General features: G+C 40.3%; 3 protein-coding genes, 1 long non-coding RNA gene and 1 pseudogene across 4 annotated transcripts; all 5 read right to left on the bottom strand.

Moving 5' to 3' along the window:
• LOC110983497 (uncharacterized) lies at nt 1-452 on the bottom strand. The gene is made up of 2 exons (XR_015424467.1): nt 438-452; nt 1-242 (listed from the first exon to the last, which is right to left on the bottom strand). It is a non-coding gene; the product is annotated as an uncharacterized LOC110983497 (long non-coding RNA).
• On the bottom strand, nt 225-2,200 carry LOC147800084 (uncharacterized). The gene is made up of 2 exons (XM_087149034.1): nt 1,859-2,200; nt 225-892 (listed from the first exon to the last, which is right to left on the bottom strand). Exons 1-2 carry the CDS (start codon nt 2,198-2,200, stop codon nt 725-727), a joined length of 510 nt encoding a protein of 169 aa, XP_087005160.1. The 3' UTR covers nt 225-724.
• Nucleotides 2,201-2,950: 750 nt separating this feature from the next.
• LOC147800083 (uncharacterized) lies at nt 2,951-12,524 on the bottom strand (annotated as a pseudogene).
• A 718-nt stretch (nt 12,525-13,242) lies between these two features.
• LOC147800082 (uncharacterized) lies at nt 13,243-21,024 on the bottom strand. Its single transcript, XM_087149024.1, has 5 exons — nt 20,464-21,024; nt 18,956-19,348; nt 14,627-14,728; nt 14,202-14,417; nt 13,243-13,259 (listed from the first exon to the last, which is right to left on the bottom strand). The coding sequence occupies exons 1-5, from the start codon at nt 21,017-21,019 to the stop codon at nt 13,243-13,245; spliced, it is 1,284 nt and encodes a 427-aa protein (XP_087005150.1). The 5' UTR covers nt 21,020-21,024.
• Nucleotides 21,025-21,493: 469 nt separating this feature from the next.
• Nucleotides 21,494-22,218, bottom strand: LOC147800081 (uncharacterized). Its single transcript, XM_087149021.1, has 2 exons — nt 22,030-22,218; nt 21,494-21,858 (listed from the first exon to the last, which is right to left on the bottom strand). Exons 1-2 carry the CDS (start codon nt 22,216-22,218, stop codon nt 21,628-21,630), a joined length of 420 nt encoding a protein of 139 aa, XP_087005147.1. The 3' UTR covers nt 21,494-21,627.
• Nucleotides 22,219-22,891: the final 673 nt, after the last annotated feature.

Raw genomic sequence — 22,891 nt, 5'->3', positions numbered from 1 at the left:
TTACCATTTGATGGGTCTTTTCGTTTTCTTATGGGGAGTGGAGGGGTACCCTGATGATGATCCAGATGATTCAGGTGTATAACCAGGAGACTCAGGTTGTGACTGGCTATTTTCCTCCTCGTCAGAGCTGCTACTCTCCTCATCAGGGCCATCATCTAACAGCTTGCACATGACACCAGTGGAAGTCGTGGGTTCCTTAGCCAACATGCCTTGGCTTCTTGTGCGCTCTGTTGCCTGCACAGCTGTATGAAGTAAAATATTGGCATATGGCATATTATCATTAAAAAAACTGAGTAAAAGCAATAATTGGCGACTTATTTTTGATTAAAATAAAAGTAAAGACTTTTATCATTCCTTGGACACATGTGGGTCTTATTAGGCCAAGCAAAATGTATACCCCTGATTTTTCTGTCATTGTTTCAATAATTTATTCTTACGTTTCACACGCGTAGCCACTTATGCCCACAGTCTTCATCTGGCATCTTGACCTCATTGGCACCATGTGTGTAGATGAGCCCAAGTTGTGCTTGTTCTGAAAAACAAAAAAAACTTGTATCTGTAAGTTATATTCCAATCCTTGCACTGGTGAAACACCGACCAACATGTATTTAAAGTAGTACCGAATTTTGAAATCTAATTATTTGAGTGTTTTCAAATATCCATGACCAAAATATTAATTGTAGTATAATGTCTCCTTTGCAAAGGACAAATCTTGCTTTCATAGTCATGAAGTCAACTGTTGAAGTTTCTCTCTTACCACATCGGAACTTTCTACATCAGATGGAATACACTCCTCTGTCTCCATAGGCTCCGAAGGGGAATCTGGCAAACTGGAGTTGTTGCAGGAAGAATTGTCATCGGTGGAGCTTGATGCCAGCAGCTCATCAAGCATCTTGGGGAGAAAGAAAAACAATTGGGACATAAAACTATTTATTGTGCCAATGAACAGTATCAAAATCCCAGCAAAACAACTCACCCAATACCCCCCCAGCAAAACAACAAGGGAAAACTGAAGGAAAAATTGAAATATCAAATTCCTGTAATTGAAATAAAATTGACAAACTTCCTCAATTTTAAAAAATAATTTTGTAAAAAATCACTTCACAATTTATTTTTTGGGGGAGGGGGAGAAAATTAACAAGCTAGTCCAAGTTAGGAATGCAGGCCAACTGATACGCAGACTTCCCTGTCCCTTTGGAAAAACATTTTCCCAACATGCCCAAGCCACGTACATACAACACAAGACTGTTGGAGTGGCCCTGTATTCTATAATTGAGCTCAAGATGAATAATTGAGGTATATATGGGGAAAAGGTTCAGCCGGGCATAGAAGCCAAAACAGGACCACAGTAGCAAAATCAGGGCAAAAGTAGTAAATAAGTCATCATGGAACATGAACAGGATCTGATAATGAATAACTGAACAGTAACAGTGGATTATCCTCACATGACACGTGTTTGGTAACTATGGTTACATTTAATTTAAGTAAAACATTTTAGCCTAGCCATAATTCATATGCTTATTACATGTCCGTATTGGTACTAACGTCATAATTATGCCAAGCTTGGTCATGTTGGTCTCAGGCTAGGTGCCCAATATTTGTTGAAAGCAAGCCTAGGCCTATATCACAGCAAGCGACACGGTATAACCAATCAATGAATTAATGAACACTTATTTAAAACTTGTTGGCGGCGATTTTAAGGTTCCTCCATGTCCATCATGGAGGAATAATGTTTGCATACAAATACCTGTACTGTACATGTAACGCATGTACATGATGTACATGTAGGCTAGGCTACGTACATGTACATGAGCACACGTGGCAACGTGCCCAAATTCCGGACAGGCCGTCAACTCACCCGTCTCTTTTCACGTTTCTCTGAAGTTTCCCTCCTCCGTTTCTCAACTTCTGTAGAGGGGTTTCTTGGCTTAATCTTGGTGGGTGTGGCATTTGCCTTCAGCTTTCTTGCTCTCTTCTTGCCAAATTTCCAGTGGAGCGCAGTCTCGAAATCACTCTCGTCGAAGTGAGCGCTGCATATTACACTTCTTGCGGATGGCCCCGACCACTTTGCCCTTGTGAGTTGGACTTTCGTTGTCCAAATTCTCAAAAGTTTCTCATCTTTTGGGAACTTGTGTAGACTTACATGTATATCTTCACTGGTGGTGTTGCTGCAACCACCAACGACACGTCGTGCCTGCATATCGGCAGAAAAAAATAGCTAAGCAAGTATTTTTGACGGCGAGCACATCGGTATGAGGATCTAAGAAACAACACATGGACGATGAAAGGTCGAAGTACGCAATCGCATTGTGTTCTGCTGACGACGTCATGGGATCACGTGGTATGCTATCGCGATTTTCGGATTGAAAAGTTGGAGGCCGGTTTTTTGTCAGGAATCTTGCTGTTTTCTCAAAAATATGATTACTTTATTCAAAAAACAAGCTGCCATATGGGAAGATCATACCTTCTCTGATCGATTAGACATCGGATTCCTTTCTATATCTGATAACCTTTAACTTATACGACTAATGCAAAAACGTCAAAGCTTGCACATGTATGACTCAAGCCTGTTAATAGAGGGCGCACTAATGAATCAAGGCTACCTTCGACAAACATGGTAGCGCCCAGGAAAATTGCAAACATTTTGCATTACTACGAAATTACCAAACTACCCTCTGTACTGGAAATTTATTCAGTATACAGCAAGCCCGAAATACAACTCTTGGTGAGTATGCCATATCCATTCCTTACTTTTTTTTAAAAAGAATTTCAAGGACCACAAATGAGACTGCGTCCCCTTCTCTGGAGATTCTGCATACTCCTTGTAAAAAATGCAGCCTGGATGTTCGGAGCTGAATCTGTGTAATGACAAAAAAAGGAAAAAAATCTCAATTTAAATTGAACTAGAAAAAAATTAAGTGGATTCTTGAGCCCATGCCACAGGTCATTATGGTGCTATTATTCTGTCAAATTAAAAAGAAATTGCACATCTTTGTTCAATTTATTTGTGATTTGATTATCGGTGCTTCATTTTTTATCACACCATATTACATGTAGTTAATTATACAAAATTGCTGGAAATGTCAAATTACAGAGGACATGTACACGTAATAATTTTGTTTAAAGTGACTGTACAACCTGGCATTGCGCACTATAACATACCTCATGTGGTGAACAGACTTTATCCCTGGAAGAGGCTTGAAGTAGGCCATGAAGAATGCCTGCCAATCAAAGGAAGGAACGTTCACCTCCCCCTCTTTGTTACCCACAAGGTATGGAATGCTCACGCCAGTGCACAAACTGTCTTTGCAGAGCTGCTCGATGTCAATCAGACAAGATACTGGAGGTACTCTGTAGGCCTTCTTTAACAATCTAAAACACCAATCAGGGGCGAATTTGGTGTGGCCAACAACCAGAAAATGATGATGAATGTAATAGTGTGAAGTCGGTGTGTGGTCCGCCACAACAGGTACTTGAGGGTCTACTTATTCTTGTTCTGGCCGCTGCAGTTATCGAAGTGCAAGTGAACGGTCTCTTCCCAAACCCATAATGTTCGAAAAAATGGTGCCGATAGCTTAATACTGAGTTCGATCCCTTAGTGACTGCCATACCCTCATCTTTGAAGTAATTAACTTGCTGTGGCAGTGCCTCCCAACACACTCCAAGGGGGCAGAGGAAGTAGATGGGTCCAGGCTATTGAGGATCCGCTGGGAAATGCACCTGCTGTGCAAAATCAAAACTGTAGTGCGTAGTAATTTGTTGTGAGTTAGCAGGATGTGGGCCCGATCTTTGCTGTGGTAGTTGAATCTGCTCAGTCTCCTCCACCAGCTGCCGATAGAGAGCTCTCTCTGTATTTACATGGTGAAGATGTGTCTCCTGAGCAGCCAGTCATTGCTGTTTTTCTTCATCCTGGAGATTAGCGCTGCGGCAGACAGACCTGTTGTACCTCTAGCAGACCCAACAGAGATCTGTCATTGGTCTGGTCGTCAGGATGAAGGGGCAGAATTGGCCTCAAATTTTAGCAAACGTCATGCGTTTTGCTACTCAGAGCAATTTCAGCCCAAATAACAGACAAAAATAAACACTATGAAATAAAATCAGTTACTTCAATAAAAAGGTCGTGAGAAGTTCTTTAGCTCACATGCTTGCGGTTTGCTCTTTCAGAAAAGGACATCAGGAAATACATCATTCTGCCATTAAAAAGACAAAAAATTTTTTTGTTGACTATAAAAAAATTGTAGGCTTATAAGATCCTCTCTCACAACTTTTCATGATCAACTTTTTCGAGGGGTTGTGATATTATACTGGTGAGGCTATGGTGGAGGATGTCACTTGCTATCAAATTTCATCACCTTGGGCAAGACGTTCCTGGTTAGTGGTCTCCATTCCCTCCCTGTATTGATGCCAAATTGAAGACTTGCCCTTCGATGGAAGGAGCCGCACACGTGGATCATTTGAGTTCACCCACTTCGTTCGCCCAGGGATGACAATGGCGTGTGTCTCTGCATAGTTTGTTATGAATGAAACAACCCTCCAAACATCCTGAGCAGTCAAAGCATTTGTGTTGTTTTGCCGCCCTCCTGATCATACTCGTGATGGAACACATCTGTTCTTCTTATAGTTACTGGTTAGTGCTGTGAGTTGATTGTTGGAGATACTGAAAGAAAAAAAATGAATGGATTACATTTTACATTTCATGATTGTTTTCTCTCAATTCATCTCTTTGGTAAAAAGTTAGAATGCTTCTCAAAGTTCAGTATAAAGAGATTTTTTTCTGCACTGGCTGCAGTGTCGCATGCATTGCAATGTCGAGTACACAGAGTGTGCACAACTGATTCCACTTTTGTTCACAAAAGCAATGTTAATGAGAAGAAATAAAAAAAATTAGTGACAATGTCAAAAGCATAAACACAAAACTTAATGATCAAATTATTTACACTCACTAGTGGATGAACATGAAGGATTCACAACAAACTTTCTTGCCCTCGATGTTATAAGTCATTCTGGAGTTCTGGCGTTGTGTTTGATGTTTTATCTTCCTGCACAAAAAAAGTTCAAAGTTTGGAGTTTGAATTCAGCACTGAAAATTTGGGATATGATGGATAAGGTATTTTTTGCATGTAAAAATCTCAAAATCGACCTCTCACTTGAAAAATAAACGTTTCTGCCTATAGCGCATTTTCTGTGTGTGCGACTTTCTGCTTGTTTCGTTGTGCCGTGTCACAATTTATTATATTTATTTATTATTAGGTCATGAGATCTAGTCTGGAATAAATTTCAAATTTAGTTGCCATGGTAACGAAATAGCACAACATATAGCTATTAACAAAGTGTCATAGCCCCATCACCATACATAGCATAGAACTCAAATTAAGAACAGAAAATACCACACAAATTTTGCCAACTGTACCAAACAATTTTTGTCAAAGTGATGAGATGAGTACATGCTCCTCTATTGTGCTATAATCTACGATGTGCCCAAACCTGTTCAACATCTGCACGATCTTTTTGCTTCCAGTCATCGATTTGATGGCCATACCCAGAATAATCTGTTTTCCTTGTTTTACTTGACCATTTTGGACTATGTAGAGGGCATCTTGACTAGATGAGGAGGCATGCCTTTCCAACTTAGGGCTCTTCAATTTGGTATTGGGGCCACCATATGGAACTCTGTAGAAAGTGAGAAGAAAGTCAGGTGGAGATGCTTCTCCAGAGCGCAAATTTTGCAGTGTTGGAGGATCTACAAGAGGATCTCTCCTCACATCCTTTCTTGCCTTTTGCAGTTCCAGAGCTGCCTTCCTAATACGTGCCTCTGCTGAAGACACATAATCATATGCAGCTTGAACTGCCTCCTCAGCCACCCCTTCTGCATACAAAATGCTCCCCGATTTTTTGAGCCGACTGACACAGCACTCTAAGACCTTCCCCGAATTTGTTCTGTATGTTTCTTAACAAATTTTGGGCTGTTGTTATGGGGGTGTCCCCAACATCTTCACACATCTCTACATACTGAGCGTATACTGAAGTTAGAAGCTCTGGTCTCTTGTTCAAGATAACCGATCTCTCACTATATGAATAGATACCCTCAAGTCCAATCGGAGTCTTCTCACTGTCCTTTGACACTAGTTTTGGTTGTTCTATGTAGGTTGATTTACAACTGCTATGGTACATAACTTCGTTTGCTACAAAATCCACACCCGAAATTACAGCAAGAAGCTTGTTGACTTTCGTCACTCTTGCCGCTGCATTAATCGTAGCTTCAGCTTGCTTTGTTTCGCAAGCCCCCAGCTTTTCCTCTGAACTACATGTACATGCACCCTTCTTTCTCCTTGCTTGATTGCAGAAAAGGCATTTTTTTGGAAAGATGTCAGATGTACATGCAGGCTCAGGAGAGATTTCAGTTGCAGAACGCAGATGCTTTGAACTGGGCATCCCCTCAGTGGGCCTTGTTTCTTTATTCCTTTCATGTGACACTGCAGTGAAGTTTTTGTAGCAAAAGACATGGTATCCATGGTCACTGAGCGGTTCGTCTGGAAGTGACTGAACTACACGGTAGTACTTGGATTTATCAAAGTTTTTCACCTGCTTTCATTGAAATGCAGCTTCAACTACCGATCTCCATTGTTCGGTTTGAACAGCAAAGTGTCTGCTTGCTTCTGTTTTTCTGGTTGGTTCCCATGGAGGAGACATATTCTGGCTGTATCTGCAGCATCGGACGTTGATGACGCACAGTCAGGAGGTTCCCTGTGGGGGCAACTGGGTGTAGCCATGGCAAAAACCAACCTGGAAAGAGGATTTCTGTGCACTTTTGTATGGGTCCCACAGTATGTTGCTTGTCAGGCCTAAATAAGTGTACCGGTAACTGAACTGGTCCACGTCAGCAGTCTGTATGCAAAGAGAGAAAAGAACGTCGTCTGTCCTAATTCTCCAACTGTACTGTCTTCACACTGAATCAGTTTTCTCAAAACTGGATAATGGCATGCCTGGCAGCCCACTGGCTCACCATGCACCCAGTGTCCATACTACAGGGCATGCCACCTCGATTTTTATAAATCAGTACTTGAATTAATTGACTCACCTGCACTGTATACCTGTAATTTATATTTAAAAATCAAACCCCACTACTTCCTATTTAGGAGTTTACATTTCAAATATGTTAAATTTATGGTTATTAAAAAGGCAAGTGGCTTCCAGGATGACTGCAGTACCAGTGTACATGTATTGGGAGCTAAGTGCAAAATGAATCACATATACATGCTTTCATTGGGTGTGGTATGACCTTTGACCTATTCTTAAGTGACCTTTTCACTACAATTTCTGTTTTGAAGTTGATGATTCAAAATCAGGTGGCCACCCTCTACAAATCGCCAGTGGTTTTGTATTTGTACCTTTCATGTTAATTATAACATTAATTAGGGGTCATGGGGTGTGGCATGACCTTTGACCTATCTTAAGTCACCTTTCCACAACAATTTCCGTTCTTAAGTTGGTGATTCTGGATCAGGTGGCCATCCTCTACATATCCCCAGTGGTTTCGTACTTGTACCTTTTATGTTAATTGAAACGATAATTAGTCTGGGGGGGTCAACAGGTACATTTTTTAGGTGTTTTTTCAAAATTTGACCCAGCTAGAAGTAATTTTCTTGAAACTTTTTACGTCCCAGTGGTGCATCTTAACACCCTCTTCATTTTGAGACCAATTTAAACTGTTTATATAATGTAGGTCAAGAGATATGGCAATTTTAATTAGTCTCTGGCCAAATTAGTGACCTTTGACCTATTCTTATGCGACCGTTCCACCAAAATTTTCATTCTGACGTTAGTGATTCTCCATCAGGCAACCACCCTCTACATTCCTGATTTGGTTCCATACTTGTACCTTTCATGTTAATTAAAACCTTAATTAGTGCTAATTAGCGTCATTCTTAAGTGATCTTTCCACCAGAATTTCCATTGGCACAAAAATGAAATTTGTACCTTTCACGTTAAATAAATCCAATTTGGGGTGGGGTTTCGAGTGGCCCCCCTGCCACACCCAACACATGCACAATGTAAGAATGGGTTGGCTAGTACTACACCCCCAGCACCTCAATCCTTTTACCTTCCATGTTAAATAAACCTCACCCAGCTCCCAGACTACAGAGTCATGTCAGGCTGAAATGGGGCTGACAATTTAACACACTGTCACATCAAAAAAATCACTGCACACTATATGAAGCAGGGATTCTCAAAAATGTCGCCACCTATCTGTCATTATGTTGGAGTGGAATGCAAACGAATGGAACATTATCACTTATTTACTTCATTCATTTTTAGTACAATGGAAAAAATATGAGACTTCCAGACAAAAGGCTGGCTTGACATAAACTATCCTATGAAAAATATGATATGCTGGGGTGTAGGGAATGTTACAAAGTGTTTTAAGTTATGTTGGCTTGGATGAAACACAAGCTTGTGAGATGCTTTAGCAACAATGTTTCCAGCTTTACTGAAAATTCCAAATATTGCACGATTTTCTAACAAAACTAATATGAATTTGATTGTGAAAAGGATTGGGATGAAGAGATCCACATGTTGCTTTTTGCAGTCAGAGAGTCAGTACAAGAATCTTTAGGGTTCAGTCCACATATGCAGCAAGGTATGAGACGGAGAGAACCCCCCCTGCTTTGTGTTGGTCATTGTCTCGCAGGAATCTGGGGAATTCCTTTCAGACATCTTGGGGGGAAGTGTTCAGTAACAATAGTCTGGAATGTGTATAGGGATTGGACATAATGGGAGGTACCCCTCGGTCTCATTTCTTGCTGGGTATATCAGTCCATTTGAGTTGGTGTTTGGCCATTCGGTCTGAGGACACTAAAGCTGCTCAAAGAAAAGTGGCTAAGGGAGCCCGGCGGACAGACTGATGCGTGAAAGCCTTTCACAGGCTGAGCCAAGCCTAGGCCTTGCAGAGAGCAGAAGTTCCTTTTGTGCATCCAAATCCTCTAACAAAAGGTAGCATGGCAATCATTAACGCAGGGCTTCTGACCCCTCTGGCCTTGACTCGGCTCAGCCAAGCGTAGCTCATTATCTTGGTTCTTTGTCAGGGGAGTATTGTTAACTAAACTGGGGTCAACATATGGAATTCCTTTGAGGAGCTGACGGAATCATTCTCGGACATGAAGAAAGGAATGCCAATCAATAAAGCTGGGTCTTCTGGGGGCCTGACCGGACCAGTACAGTCCACTTTTCAGGGGTCGAAATTGGTGGTCCGCTGGCCCGAGAATAGACCTGTAGAAAAGTCGGCGGACCAGCTGATCTATGGTATGGGCCAGTTGAAATCTGATGTCTTTTCTGTCTTCACAAACATCTTTCAATAATCTTTTTTCATATTTAAAATGCTTGTTTTTATATGTCTTCCTTCTTGCATTTGCAATTTTTGAAAAAAGGCATTATTTTCATGAGTTCCGATTCATGTTTCGCTGTCGCATTGGTGAAAACAAGCTCAATGCACAAAAAGGTGCTCTGGTTCCCACCACGCCCATGCAAAGAATGTGTGATGGAAATGTAGGAACCAGAACCAGTCTGCACCAAACACGTCATGTATACGTACTGTGCAAGTCCACTCTACATCGGCCGTACACGTCACGGATGCAGCCCTAAAGGCTGCGGGTCGAAAAGACACCGATGTTGGAAGAGGTTTTCTGCAATTCACAGAACTTGGTCTCTTATTTATGTATGTATTTTCTGCATTCGTGAGTTTAATTTGAGGTTGTTCTGCTCGTGGCACAAGGTTAATCGCCCGCTGATCCAGATGCATCACGCAAGCTTACCACGCGATACATGCTGACATTGTTGGCCAGTTTTCCGTGGCGGTCGCCTGAGTAGCATGCACTGTGTGAATCGTGTATAATTTTTTTTTGAATTGCCGAATGTAGAAATGTTTACATAGATTAAGACATTTGTTAATCACTTTTTGAGATAATTTTAGAAGATGTCTCCCCGTTGATGCCATTCAATCAGCACACAGATTGACCCCCAAACAACAACAAAAAATCTGACCTAGGCCTACCGACCCTACTTTTGAGACGCATAGCACAATTGTGTTGGGGCGTAATAAAGACTGCCTGTATTGGAATAGGCCTATTATAGAGTCCTATGTAAAGGAAACTAACAACATACTGGAATGGAGAGTGAGACAGTTATTCAGGGTCGAAGGATTCTATGCCTTCTATTGGATCAACATTTTAATCATAACATAAACAATCGACAAATTATACAAATTATCAGCCAAGTTGTGCGGTAAACTGAACAGCAATACATTAGTCGGTAATTTTCAATCATACGCCAACAACAGACGTACTCCAAGGTCTTTAATCTTTAAATTCAACCATAATTCAGTATGGCATATTGGTAACATGAAAAAAATCAATAAGGAATTATTTCCATCACTTGAGTACAAACTATTGAATTTTTGAAGAATGCATCATAAATATATTACAAGAATGCATTATGCAAGGACATATTTTTGCAATACCAGTAATATCAAACTTTATGAAGTCACATAAACCTAAATTAGAAATCACGTAATTTAAGAAAGGACTGAAATTCTTCAAAGATGTCACTGAAGTTTTTGCTCGTGGATGTCTTGATTAATGGCAAACAGCCGTGCAGAATGGACGAGACTACAGCGGCAAAACAGAACAAGAACTGATCTTTTTTTCAAACGAAATGGATCTCACCACATTGTGAACTTGATAGAAAACTATCCACTTCCTAATATGAGAATGGTATGAACTGGAGTCACAAACGAACAAAGCCCTAACATTTGTGACAAATTTCCAAATATTCTCGCCAGTGGTTAAACTAAAATGGCAGACATTTCGATTTGGATTATTTGCTGTATCGATGGCTGTTGCATGACTAATATACAGGATATTTTGTAATGCATGAAGACACACATGTGACATAAAATTACGACTCTTGAAACATGGACTTGTCATAGACTAATACTGATGAAATGTTTTTGTGGGAATTCCTGAATCGGGAACAGAATTGAGGATTTTTGAAAACGGAATTGCCACTTTTCTGAAACAGAAAAATGTTGCCCCTATACAGTACAGGGTAACCCCTTGCAGTCTCATCACAAACAGCAACTTTGTACATGTTGTATTTTTGAAAACATTGATTCTCTGCCAAATTTACACCTTGGATTTGACTTTTGTAACAATTAAAAACAATCAAAATCTGCTTAAACTTCACGGTTGGTGGATTTTCAGACAGTGGTCTTTTCGTCCCTTCTCCAATGTGAAGATATATCTGCAGCCAGGCTGTTCACAGCGGCCATGAACGCTGTCACGTACAGAGGGCATATGGCCATCAGGAAGCCTTTCGAGGTCGAGCGAGGGCTTCGCGGAAGTGATGAAATTCCCTGGGAGATAAGTCGATGGCTCCGGTGTGGGAAAGTCACAGAGAATCTGCATGGTCTCAGTTTTGGCAACACATGGTCGAGAGGAGCAATGGCCACAAGTCGCTTTTTGGCACTTGAAAAGAATCAGCTGCCCTTTGCATTTGTCCATGTGGTTGTGAAGGAAAAGATTCTCTTGCTGAAGATTAGGATGGTCACGGAGCTTCTTTGCGGAGGCGTTGATTATTTGCTTTACCTCATGGTAATCACCATAAATATCCCTCCCAGTGCCACTTTCGATATGGGATACTGTCAACGGCTGTTGACAGTATTTGACACCGCAGAGGTACTGTTTGAGGCGTCCCATAGCCAAGTTAAAAACTTGATGCTCCTTCTGAAGCTTCTGGTCTTCAGTCAGATGAGTTTGGGAGCATGGTAGGCAGTCCTCTCCTGAAATTAAAAATGGAAACGGATGGTTTATGGAAATGGCTACGCAAAGTCTTGACAATTATTATAACGCCTGTACATGATGTGTATTACACATTTTGAAACAATTTTCCCGTTAAGTAGGACATGCAAAAATATTGGCCACATTCATCTCAATTGGAACTGGTTCAGTCGGTGTTTATTCTGTTAGTACTTTTTCCACAGTAACGAATTTTCATTTTAATGGCTTAATGAAAGTGGTTTGTGCATTTCCATAATAACAACACGCAGATGCCGGGTACCAGTCAGACGGTGCAAACACGGAGTATACATATGCATATCATGTAACTAGTTACAAATGGGGGGTGAATTTTGATGATAAAGATAATTTGTATATACAGTAGATATTTATTGCTTCCAGGTAAGAACTCGAAACAGGAAAACCAAACAATCACAGCAAGACAAACAAATATTTAATACCTGGAAGTGTGTCAAAAAGGTACACTGATGACAGCGCTTTGGTGACCTGTCCCCAGAGCCGTTTGATGGGATTGAGGGATGAGTACCCGGGAGAGTAAGATGTGACTATGAGGCCATCCAGATTGGTGTCCCTAAAAAGGCGACCATAGAAGATTTCTTTGTCCGGATGGTTGATGTTGTAATCACATCCTCCGTCGAAGACGAGAATGAGGATGGTCTTCCTTGCAGCTACCATGCTATGGACCATCTGAAGCACGTCCCGATGTGGGTTTCAATGGTCACCTCGTTGTGTGGCCCTCTGTTGACTAAGAATGATGGCCCAACCTCTAGATGCCTGTAGAAAGATTAAAATTGCTGTTTAGGTCATTTTTACATCTATGGCAATGGTCGCTGGGTTTTGAATACCAGGAAACATCACCATTTAGTGACATAACATCGTCACATCTTCATTATCTGTATTAAAGTTTTGTCCTTTCCCGCCTTTTTGCATTTTTCCTGCGTATTCTTTTCTGCGATTATATTACATTTTCTTAGAATTTTTCTTCTCTTTGCCTTTGATATAGATCCTGCTAGGGTCGAAATGTGAGGCTGTTTTAGAATTTCTTTCCGTCTGCTTCGTGTTATCGCTTATATACATGTACAAGTACCCATTTAGGCCTATTCAGTCATGAGCAAGTTTTCACACTTAAGCCTAGTGTTCTCTGCCGTGTTCATCAGTTGTTATTGTTGGGTCTTCTGCAGTTGTAAGACGCACGTATGCGCAGGGTGTGAGCAAGTATTGGGGGGTCGGGAAATTGTGGTCGTAGTAATTTGGCCGGTCGTCTTGGGGGAACAGTCCTTCGGTCCACTGCAAGGGTTGTACGACCGACCTTGATTTTGTCTTTGTTGTCCATGCCCAGCACCTCTGCTGGGTACGCCTTTTTGCAACAATATGAATAATTCAGTATGGGTGATTAGTTGGGCTCTTGAGCTGCAAGTAGTAAAGAGAACTTATGTGAGCGTATTTTTGTTGGAAGTGGGAAGGGAAATTTTGTTTGGGTGTTTGTGTAACCAGTGTAAGAAATCGTTGATTTTTGAATCATGCCTTAAGCTTGTGATGACAGGAAACTGGCAAACGATGTCTGTATACCGTTTTGTAAGCGAGTGTGATCGATGCATCTGGAGGGGCGGGCGATAAGACTTCCTGCTGTGGCTAGAAATTTTGTGGAAACAAGCTCGTTTCGAGTACAAGCAGTACAACCTCAAACCCATCAACACAGAAAACACAAACATAGACATGAGATCAATTTTTGCGAATGAACCTGCAGAAAAATTTGTGACGGCAGTGTTTTTTCGACTTCCAACTATAGAGCTATGAGCTGACGTACGACCCTTTTGGGCAGGAACGGTACATTGACTGGTTTCCGCATTTCCATCATGCCTTCTATGGCAACGGTTTGGCCGAACAGGAACCAGTGAGGTGCACTGCACACATGTTTTCACCACCGCGATTCGCAAATGCTCGTTATGAGATCGTCAACAATGATTTTTCAGGCAACGGAGTCACGAAAACCTTTCTTTGAAACAAGAAGTTCGTGGTAGCGATTTCGCTGTAATATATTTTTTCCCCACAGAAATTGACCAAGAAGCATGCCCATCTAGGCCCTGAGATTGTGCCCAGAGTCGGATCCATCATCGTAGAAGATAGAACTTCCTCCTTAGAACTGAGACTTTGCCCTTCACCAGCATTACAATTAAGTTTTATGACCTAAAGCCGGCCTCCTGTATTGTTTTACTTTTGTTTACTTGAAAATATGTTGTGTCACCACTGCTTGATTTAATTGTTGTTCAAGTATTGTACAGGCAGGCTTAATTAGATCTCTTGCCTGCACAATACTTGAATTCAAGCATCGTGCATGTTGAAGGACTTTACCAAGGGTTCGCATCTTCTCTCTAGCTTTTTCATATCTTCTAGCTGAGTTGGTAGTACTGATCCCATTCTGTCCTGGGGTCTTGAGGGACTCTGCAAGGTTGGCACAAGGTGTACCCACAGACTCTGCACCAGGATATGGGGTCTTGAGGGACTCTGCAAGGTTGGCACAAGGTGTACCCACAGACTCTGCACCAGGATATGGGGTCTTGAGGGACTCTGCAAGGTTGGCACAAGGTGTACCCACAGACTCTGCACCAGGATATGGGGTCTTGAGGGACTGCAAGGTTGGCACAAGGTGCATTCACTGACTCTGCACCAGCATATGGGGTCTTGAGGGACTCTGCAAGGTTGGCACAAGGTGTATTCACTGACTCTGCACCAGGATATGGGGTCTTGAGGGACTGCAAGGTTGGCACAAGGTGTACCCACAGACTCTGCGCCAGGATATGGGGTCTTGAGGGACTCTGCAAGGTTGGCACAAGGTGTACCCACAGACTCTGCACCAGGATATGGGGTCTTGAGGGACTCTGCAAGGTGGCAAAAGGTGTACCCACTGACTCTGCACCAGGATATGGGGTCTTGAGGGACTCTGCAAGGTTGGCACAAGGTGTACCCACAGACTCTGCATGTAGCTCATTTTCTGGCAACTGATGGAATGATATTGTGAAGCAACTGTAAGATATTTATTCCATTTATTGTGAGTACCTTGCAGCTGCACGAATCTCAACACCATGAAAATATAGTTTGCACTTAAAGGCTGTGAATTTTCTTTACATTGTAAAGTAAGCCCATTTTCATGGTGCGGAATCAGGCCACTGGGCAGAGGATTAGGTCAATTTCACGGCATATTTACACTGGCCTCCTGGAGGCCCAGGGCTCTATTGTTATTCATAATGGTACAGCAGGTCTTGCTTCCCCACCCACGAAGATGTGAAAATCACAGATTAACGGTCCAACGGAATGCAGCATTATACAATTGACAGCCACTTTATCGGCTCTACAGCAGCGGCATTGCCTAACGAAAAAAAATCGTCCCCGCCCTTGCTTTTGGAAATGGAAATTTTTCTCGAATCCACATTCTTGGGGACACCAGTCACTAGCCAGTCAGCCCCCACTTTAGGGTGAAGCCCTCCCCCACCAGCCTGCGCTCAGAATCCTGGCTGCTCTACAGTTGTACTTGAATCTTCAGCAGTTTCTTTACATACTGGGAATACGAAATTTATTTCAAAATTTTTCCAAGTCCAGGGTCAGTTGTGTTCTTATTCGTGCAAGGTATAGCCAGTTCCGGATTTATTCAAATACTTCGTACAGAAAGTGTGAGAAATCCATTTGTGATCAAACCAGATTAAAAAGCTTTTTCCCTGTTAAATGTTTCTTCTTTAAGAAGTTAAGAGATATTTTGTATATATGCATAAATTCTGACAGAAGATTTAGCTGCGTAACACGGCCACTGAGCTATGGAGGTAGGCGTTGCAAAGCTGACAAACTCATACGTCAGAAGTCCGTTTCTCACGTGTAGGCCTACCTCAGTTCGCTACATGCATGTGCATGATTGTATGTATTGTACGTGTACATAAGTCTACATGAGCTGTGCATAACTGAATAATTTTATGTGACCAAACTCTGTACGACAAAATACGTGCTGAATTCTGTCGACCTTGCCACTTGGAGCTCAGTAATTGAGCTAGTCGGATCGCAGAACTACATGTAGCTCATGAGACATTGGGCTCGTGCATGATTTAGGGTGTGTTCAATTAGCTTCCAAGGGCCAACTGTGGAAGCTAATCGAACCTGACATAAAAATGTCGACTCCCAGTTTCATTGCCACAACGTTATGGTACAATGTTATGAAGACGTTTTTACAACTTCAATATAACGTAATGTTTTGACGTGTCCACAACAATGCTGCAACCTTCAGACAACCGAAATATCACGTTTATACAACATTTGGGCATGTAACAGTGACATATTTACAACCTGATTTTTACCAAGGCACAAAGTTTTGACAACTTAATGGGCACGTAACAGATACATCTTTACAACCCTGTAGGAACGCAACCACCACTTAACTGCCACATTACTGCAATCTTGGCAAGGACGTTTGAACAACTTGTGGGTACGTCAATACAACTATGCAGTTTTCTAAATGCAACGTATATGACACTGCATTGCAACACATTACAACCACTAAATGTAGTTGTAGATACGCGTATGCAACCTCTTTGGGACGTGATTACGACTTGATGAGCACGATATTGAAATCTATTCGCAAGCCTGTGGGCACGTCTATGCAACTTTGTAGTCACGTTAAATGTAACATTCCAGTGACGTTACTGCAATGTCGTGAGTATAATACTACAACATTGGAGGGACATTTTAGCAACTAATTTGGTACGGTACTGAAACATTTGGAGCGTTACTGCAACTTGTACTGCAACCATTCAGACACTGTACTGCAACCATTACTGACAACATTCCTGTCACTTTGAGGGCACCACTTATTTGATGCTTAACTGCTGCACTTATGCACATTTTTACATCAGTCCTACCACATTAAACATACCTGTCGACGAATGACAACAAAACAACTGAATCAGAATTATTTTCTCTACTTTTATTATAAAGAATGTACTCCATGATCTCTATGGATCCAAAACTTTGACAGTCGATACATTACAAAGTGAAACGGGGAACTAAATTTTAGTGATGTCACGTCATTTGTGATTTGGTGGGCCTATAATTGAAAAAAAAAATTACAGCAACACATATATATTCCGTGTCATTTTCCATTCTAAATGACAGTTTTGGAAAAGGTAGTTAACTATATCCTTAATTCGATGGCTGGTGGTATAAAAACATAAAAACATCAAATCATGATTATTTGGTGGAATTTTTCAGGTTCCCCCAAAAATATTTGGTTTGCAATCTTTTGTGAAAGTTATGAACTGGGGGCAAAGTACGCACAGAAAATAACGGAAAAACATTCAGCAACGGCTTAATTTTTTTTTCTTTTTTTGTGATACGTACACAGTGAACTAGATATATGTGTGGACCTGTGTCTAAAAGTGCCAAAATAACTTATTTTACAAAGGCTGAGGACATCAATTATGTGAGAAAAACTATGGACAATATAGTTTTTCAACAGAGGATGCAGTTATGTAATTCATTCTTTGTCTGCGTCATCTTGGACAGGATTCTGGACAAAAGAAGAGAGAAAAATCAAATTAAACCCATACGAAAAACTTCTATAGAATTCTATAGAATGATTTATAGACCTCTATAGACATATATAGAACACTGAAATTTCTATAGAAACCTCTAAGAATATTCTATAGAACAATTTTTTGTTCTGTAGAACTTTACAGAAGTTCTATGTAATTTCATTCCTTATAGAAATTGCACTTTATAGAGGTTGATAGAGAGTATATAGAAATCATTTCTGTACAGAATTTTCCATTATTTCTATTGAATATGTATTACTGCTTCTTGTTTCTGCTGAGCCTCGTGAGCATAATGACCAGCATGAAACATGACCAAGTCGATTCTGCAACAAGGCACATCATAAAAGGCACATCATAAAAGAGGCTGCTGTTTGCTTGTTTGCTGCGCACAACCTGTCTGGAATCTTGCAAAGTCAAGCCATGATGATGATGCATGATGATGAATGTGTTTACAATCTCCATGCATAAAACACAATTACAAATTCACAGACATTAAACACTGCACATCAAGATTAATCAAGCGCAATGAACTTTAATATCTACAAGCAAACAAACATTGTGCTTCGACCAAGGGGAAAATAAATACAATTTTGTGAATTTAACATTTTTACAAAGTTACTGCATGGGCAAAACTGAAATACATGTACATGTAAATGCCATCACAGTCCACATTAAATTTTGTAAATAGAAATTGTGTTTTTAAACCCTCGACATATTCATGTTTTGAAAAAGATTATTTAATAATTTATATAAAAAAATATTCAACTCGTCTCATTGTACCAAAGTGACTGTTTTGATCTTGCAGGTTCTAATTTGTACTTACATAATGTAACATTTGCCCCATCCCAAGAAAACCTTAGACCAAAATTTCAGACTCGCCCTATGATAGTGAACATAACACAAACACACACTTAAGTACATGAAGTTATGAATTTGCCAGAATTGTTCCCAAGGATCTCAGGTCCTGATCAACAATGTTGGGAAGAATTGACAGTACTTCATCTTTACCACTGTGAATAAAAGCAACTTTGCTCTCAAACTCAGTTAGTGAACACAACCTGTATTCTTTATGACCTTTTATACTATGTACATGTAATCCGCCATGTGTTATAGATCTTTGCCTGTCCACAACACAAATACTTCTTATTTTGAGAAGAGACACATATACATATAGCATGCATGTTTTCTCACAGCTGCATGAGTTTATCTCATTACACGATAAACATACCAAGACGATTCTTTTTACAACTGCAATCGTGCCATTTTTTAAGCTGATGTAGCAGTCAATTCGCTTCCTTCGTTTATGGGTATGTGTATCAGTTGTAATAGTTACACCTCGTAGAGAGACCCTACTATAACAAAGTACAGTTTCGTAGGTATATCCTAATTGTTGTAGCAAATTGCGTTCATTGTTGCCAAGCCGAAGCAGTTTGGGTGCACCTCTTAGCAAAATGGCAGAGACATCTCTTTGGATAGACTTTGACAATGAAAAGTGATTGATACTTAATTCAAAGAAATTCCTCTGCGATTCACTTTCCTGCAAACAGTCCAGCGCAATATGAGGGAGTATTCTGCTCAGCAAAAACTTCTTGGAAATTTGAACTTGTACGTACTGAGTACCTGAAATCATTTTACCAAGTTTGTGATTCATACTTTCGAAAGCATAGTAAGATATTGACCACAGTGGACCCCAATTCCTAACAGAATCGGCCATGTGAATGAGCTGATGGACATTATATGTCATGTATTCTTTGCGGTACAGATCTTCAAACTCAAGAACAAATTTTACAAGAAGAACCTCTGCTTGATTTATCATTGTATGGTCCACACAGTTTGTAAACTGTTCCGTAGGCCAGTTATTGAGGGCGCTGTTAGCAGCCTCACTCCAACGCAGAAAAACAAGTAACACGTGACCATAGATCTGATCTTCAAGATTGATTGATCACAATCATGTCTGTGTGACTACCTGTATGTATTCTGGTGACTGAGAAAATACAAGAGAAAGGCAAAAACAATTTAATTTAATGAAGGTTCCATATTGATAGTACAAAGTCAATAAAGAAACATGTGGATGCAATTTAGGCCAAGGGAGGTAATCTATCTTTACATGTCACACGGTTAGAGGAAACTGAAATAGGTACTACGAACCATGTGCTACGGTACATTCTTCAGCAATAAATTCAAATATGTGGAAAGAACATTTATATAAGAATGCTCACGTGATGTCACAGCTCTACGCCTCAAACTCTGTCATTCAAGCTCCGTCAGCTCTACTGTCTGCAACTATATCGAAATTTAAGAATTAAACAATGCAGGTACAAAACCACCAAGATACACGGTACATTAAACTCACACATTTAAGTCAAAGAGAGAACAAAGAAATAACATGCATGAGGAACAAAAATATAGTCGACTTGTGCGTATACTATGGACTAATACTCGAAGCATAGTTGTGAATCTTATACATGTACATGTAAATGTTAATACTTCGCAGTATTACAACTCAAGCCAAGGATTTTGAGCCAAACCGAGACAAAGGATTTCACAACTCTAGCTTCAGGGCAAAACTCTGTATTGTTCACAAACAGCGGAAATTTAGGCTGAAATTTCTCATATGGACCTCTTAAACTCTTTATCAGTGATAAAATTCTCTTACATGTATATGAGAGGAACTTTGCAAGATTAAATGTGACACATTCATTTGCAAGTGGACTTATTAAGAAACACTACCAAGAGAACAAAGGACTGCACAAGCCACGTTGTCTTAAGATGGCATCTAGTCATGCGTGACATGGCAGATTACACGTGGCAAGGTCAAGACTTTTCAACACATCTAAGCTTTAGAAAATACTACTCTGTTTATGACAGAAATAAAACAAAAAAGGAACTGTAATCTCACCGGTCCATTCCAACACCTGACCACGATGGTTCTTTACGGCACTCAGGCCCAAGAAGGGCAGAATTTGGGGGGCAAGAATCTTTTAACTTCCCCACACCGAGCGCACCGCGTGCTTGCCGTAACAGTGTCTCGTCCAACTAACGCTGCGTGGTCGGTCGCGGACAAGAGAGGGCGCACTTACTCAAAGGTGATCTAACACAGTTGTTCGACAAAATATACACTGCAGTGACCAAGGTCATCCAATGTGCATAGTATGTAAAGGGAAGTACATGTTTAAGAACCGATGGTGAGTAGTGCAGAAGCCAGGCTCTCCATTCATGGGCCTTCCAGTATCTTCTGTTAGAGAGCGATCTTGCAATACGCATGACTTCTGCAGGAGGTCTGATGTGGCTAAGTCGTTCATTCAACATAGACAAACAATTGCCAATATAACATGGCTTCTGTGTATTCTCTAGCCATAGAAATGTCAATGCTCTGACTACACCAAGACAAACTGTATGCATATAATCAACAACAAAGCCCGAGATGATGTTAAAGTGAAATAATAACAAAATGATGGATGGCCCTTTCACGCCATTGACAGTTGTGTTTGTTTCAACTGCCAAATGACAGTCTTGTTTGAAAGCCCTTTTGTCCCTTTGCCTGGGTAGTTCTTCCAAGTTAGTCAGAGGGTATCTTCTCTTGCATACAACAGACATTTATAGATAACACTGACAACTGTTTTTAATCAATTGTTTATGAAACGGTCACAATAATGTCTATTAGTATTTTTGCATGTCATTTCAACCCTTTCCAATAAATTCTCAAAAGTATTCAGGTTTGCAGATTCCTAACTTCAGGGTGCAAACTATCCTGGACAGATAATAGTTCTTACCTAAGGCCACGACTGTGAAGTTGACATGATAAATATTACTTTGCACATGTTAATGGCAGTCAACTCTTTCTAAAAAATGACATTTAAGTATGATATACCTTAAATCGAGTCCCTCCAGGTTTGTTGGGGACATGCTTCAAAAATGAAGCGATCTCTTCCCTTACTTTGGCTTCAGCAGTTCTGTGTGTCGCCGTGCAGACCCCTGATAAACAGGAAATTAACATCGAAACCAGAATGTATCAAATGCAACGTAACTAGGACCAAATGATTATCTTTTTTTATCAAATATACCCTCTGAAAATCTGACAGAAAATAGTTTTTAAAGGAGAACAAGGAAAAAACCTGAGATTACAAAAGCTACACAACAATTTATGATATTAAATTGAATTACAGCATCCCAATAATGATTAAACAGTTTGACAGACAAAACAGTTAGTGTCTCTGGGTCAGCGCATTTTCGTAGAGAAGTGTAAAATGTAGGTTTAAATGATACATGTACTTACGAACAACAATCATGCACAGAGGGTGACTTTCGAAGGAACGCTTCCCTTTCCAACCACGGAGACTATAGAACAACCACAGATGGAGTGTTCCCATCTTTCGCATCATGCGGCGAACTATGTCGCCGCACGAAGTGCCCCCTACTGCGCCCAGATAGCGCAACTGCAAAGCAAAGGAGAAAACCCTATATTGTTTAGCAAAGATTACAATTGTTACCATAAATGCAATGTACATGCATGTTCAAGATACTTGTGATTAAAAAACGACTCTCGACACAAGGTTATTTCAGGGTCAGTGCTGAAATAAAATTGTGGAATAAAAAGATTTAATTACCATTTGCTTTCTAAAGGAACTATCTTGGAGCTTTTCTTTCATTTGTTCCATGTCGTCGATAGTGTCCATGGGCTCAGTCAGAGGCTCCTCGTACGTGTAATTAGAAGCACTGGCATCACCAGATGACACCAGTCTTCTAAGTAGGGACAGCTCCTCCTTTTGGTTTTCGATGATGGTGTCCAGCTTCATCAGCACAGTTATTTCAAAGTCTAAGGATTTGAACGAACAAATCATAATTCAGATCCAAAGTAATATTCTTTACAAGAGAAGACTTGACTGGTCCTTTGAGAAAAATAAGATGACTGAAAAATGGAAAGTAGAAAATGGGAAATTTCCCATATTTATGATTATGTTTTTCAAGCGATATTCAGTAGGGTGTAAAACATGGTAATATATTCTGAATTCAAGAGAATAAAAAACACTGAAAACAAATTTTTGCAATGAAAACATTTAGGAAAAAAGCAACGTACTGTAAAGTATTAACAACTTACTTTGGCTCCTTTTACCCGTAGGCCTAAATGGTGTGGATGTATTTCCACCTACATAAAGTAACAAAATATTACGGAGAAACGGTACATATTGAAACAGCCAGTTGGGGTATAGCTCAAGCAATGACATATACATATGACGTATAAAAGGGTTCAGACCTCTTGGTTCAGAAGCAATGTGCACCTTGTTAAATGACGTACAAACCACAAAATTAAATTATCATGTTTTCCGTTCTTATTTTGAGTTTTTAGGCTTTGTGCTAGTTAGACCAAAAATTATTTCTGATTGTTATTACTTTTCTGGTTCAATTTAAACTTTCAGTAGGATGAGTAAATATCTGAACAAGCTGCTATTTTATACTCCATTCAATATT

The sequence above is a fragment of the Acanthaster planci genome, linkage group LG02 (assembly GCF_054643075.1).
Source record: "Acanthaster planci isolate LZ-2023a linkage group LG02, COTS_SCS, whole genome shotgun sequence".
Taxonomy (NCBI): Eukaryota; Metazoa; Echinodermata; class Asteroidea; order Valvatida; family Acanthasteridae; genus Acanthaster; species Acanthaster planci.
The sequence above is the reverse complement of the archived record's forward strand: the minus strand, read 5'-3'. Positions and strand labels throughout refer to the sequence as shown.

Bases quoted from the DNA above. Each gene is read 5' to 3' on its own strand.
- LOC147800082 (XM_087149024.1), bottom strand. From the start codon at position 21,019: ATGTCTGTTGTATGCAAGAGAAGATACCCTCTGACTAACTTGGAAGAA. The intron at 19,349-20,463 runs GTTAGTTGGACG...TCAATCTTGAAG, and splicing joins TCCGCGACCGACCACGCAGC to ATCAGATCTATGGTCACGTG. The intron at 14,418-14,626 runs GTACACCTTGTG...CCAACCTTGCAG, and splicing joins TCCTGGCGCAGAGTCTGTGG to AGTCCCTCAAGACCCCATAT.
- LOC147800084 (XM_087149034.1), bottom strand. From the start codon at position 2,200: ATGCAGGCACGACGTGTCGTTGGTGGTTGCAGCAACACCACCAGTGAA. The intron at 893-1,858 runs GTGAGTTGACGG...TTTCTCCCCAAG, and splicing joins AGAAACGTGAAAAGAGACGG to ATGCTTGATGAGCTGCTGGC.
- LOC147800081 (XM_087149021.1), bottom strand. From the start codon at position 22,218: ATGAAGCTGGACACCATCATCGAAAACCAAAAGGAGGAGCTGTCCCTA. The intron at 21,859-22,029 runs GTAATTAAATCT...TTTGCTTTGCAG, and splicing joins GTTCCTTTAGAAAGCAAATG to TTGCGCTATCTGGGCGCAGT.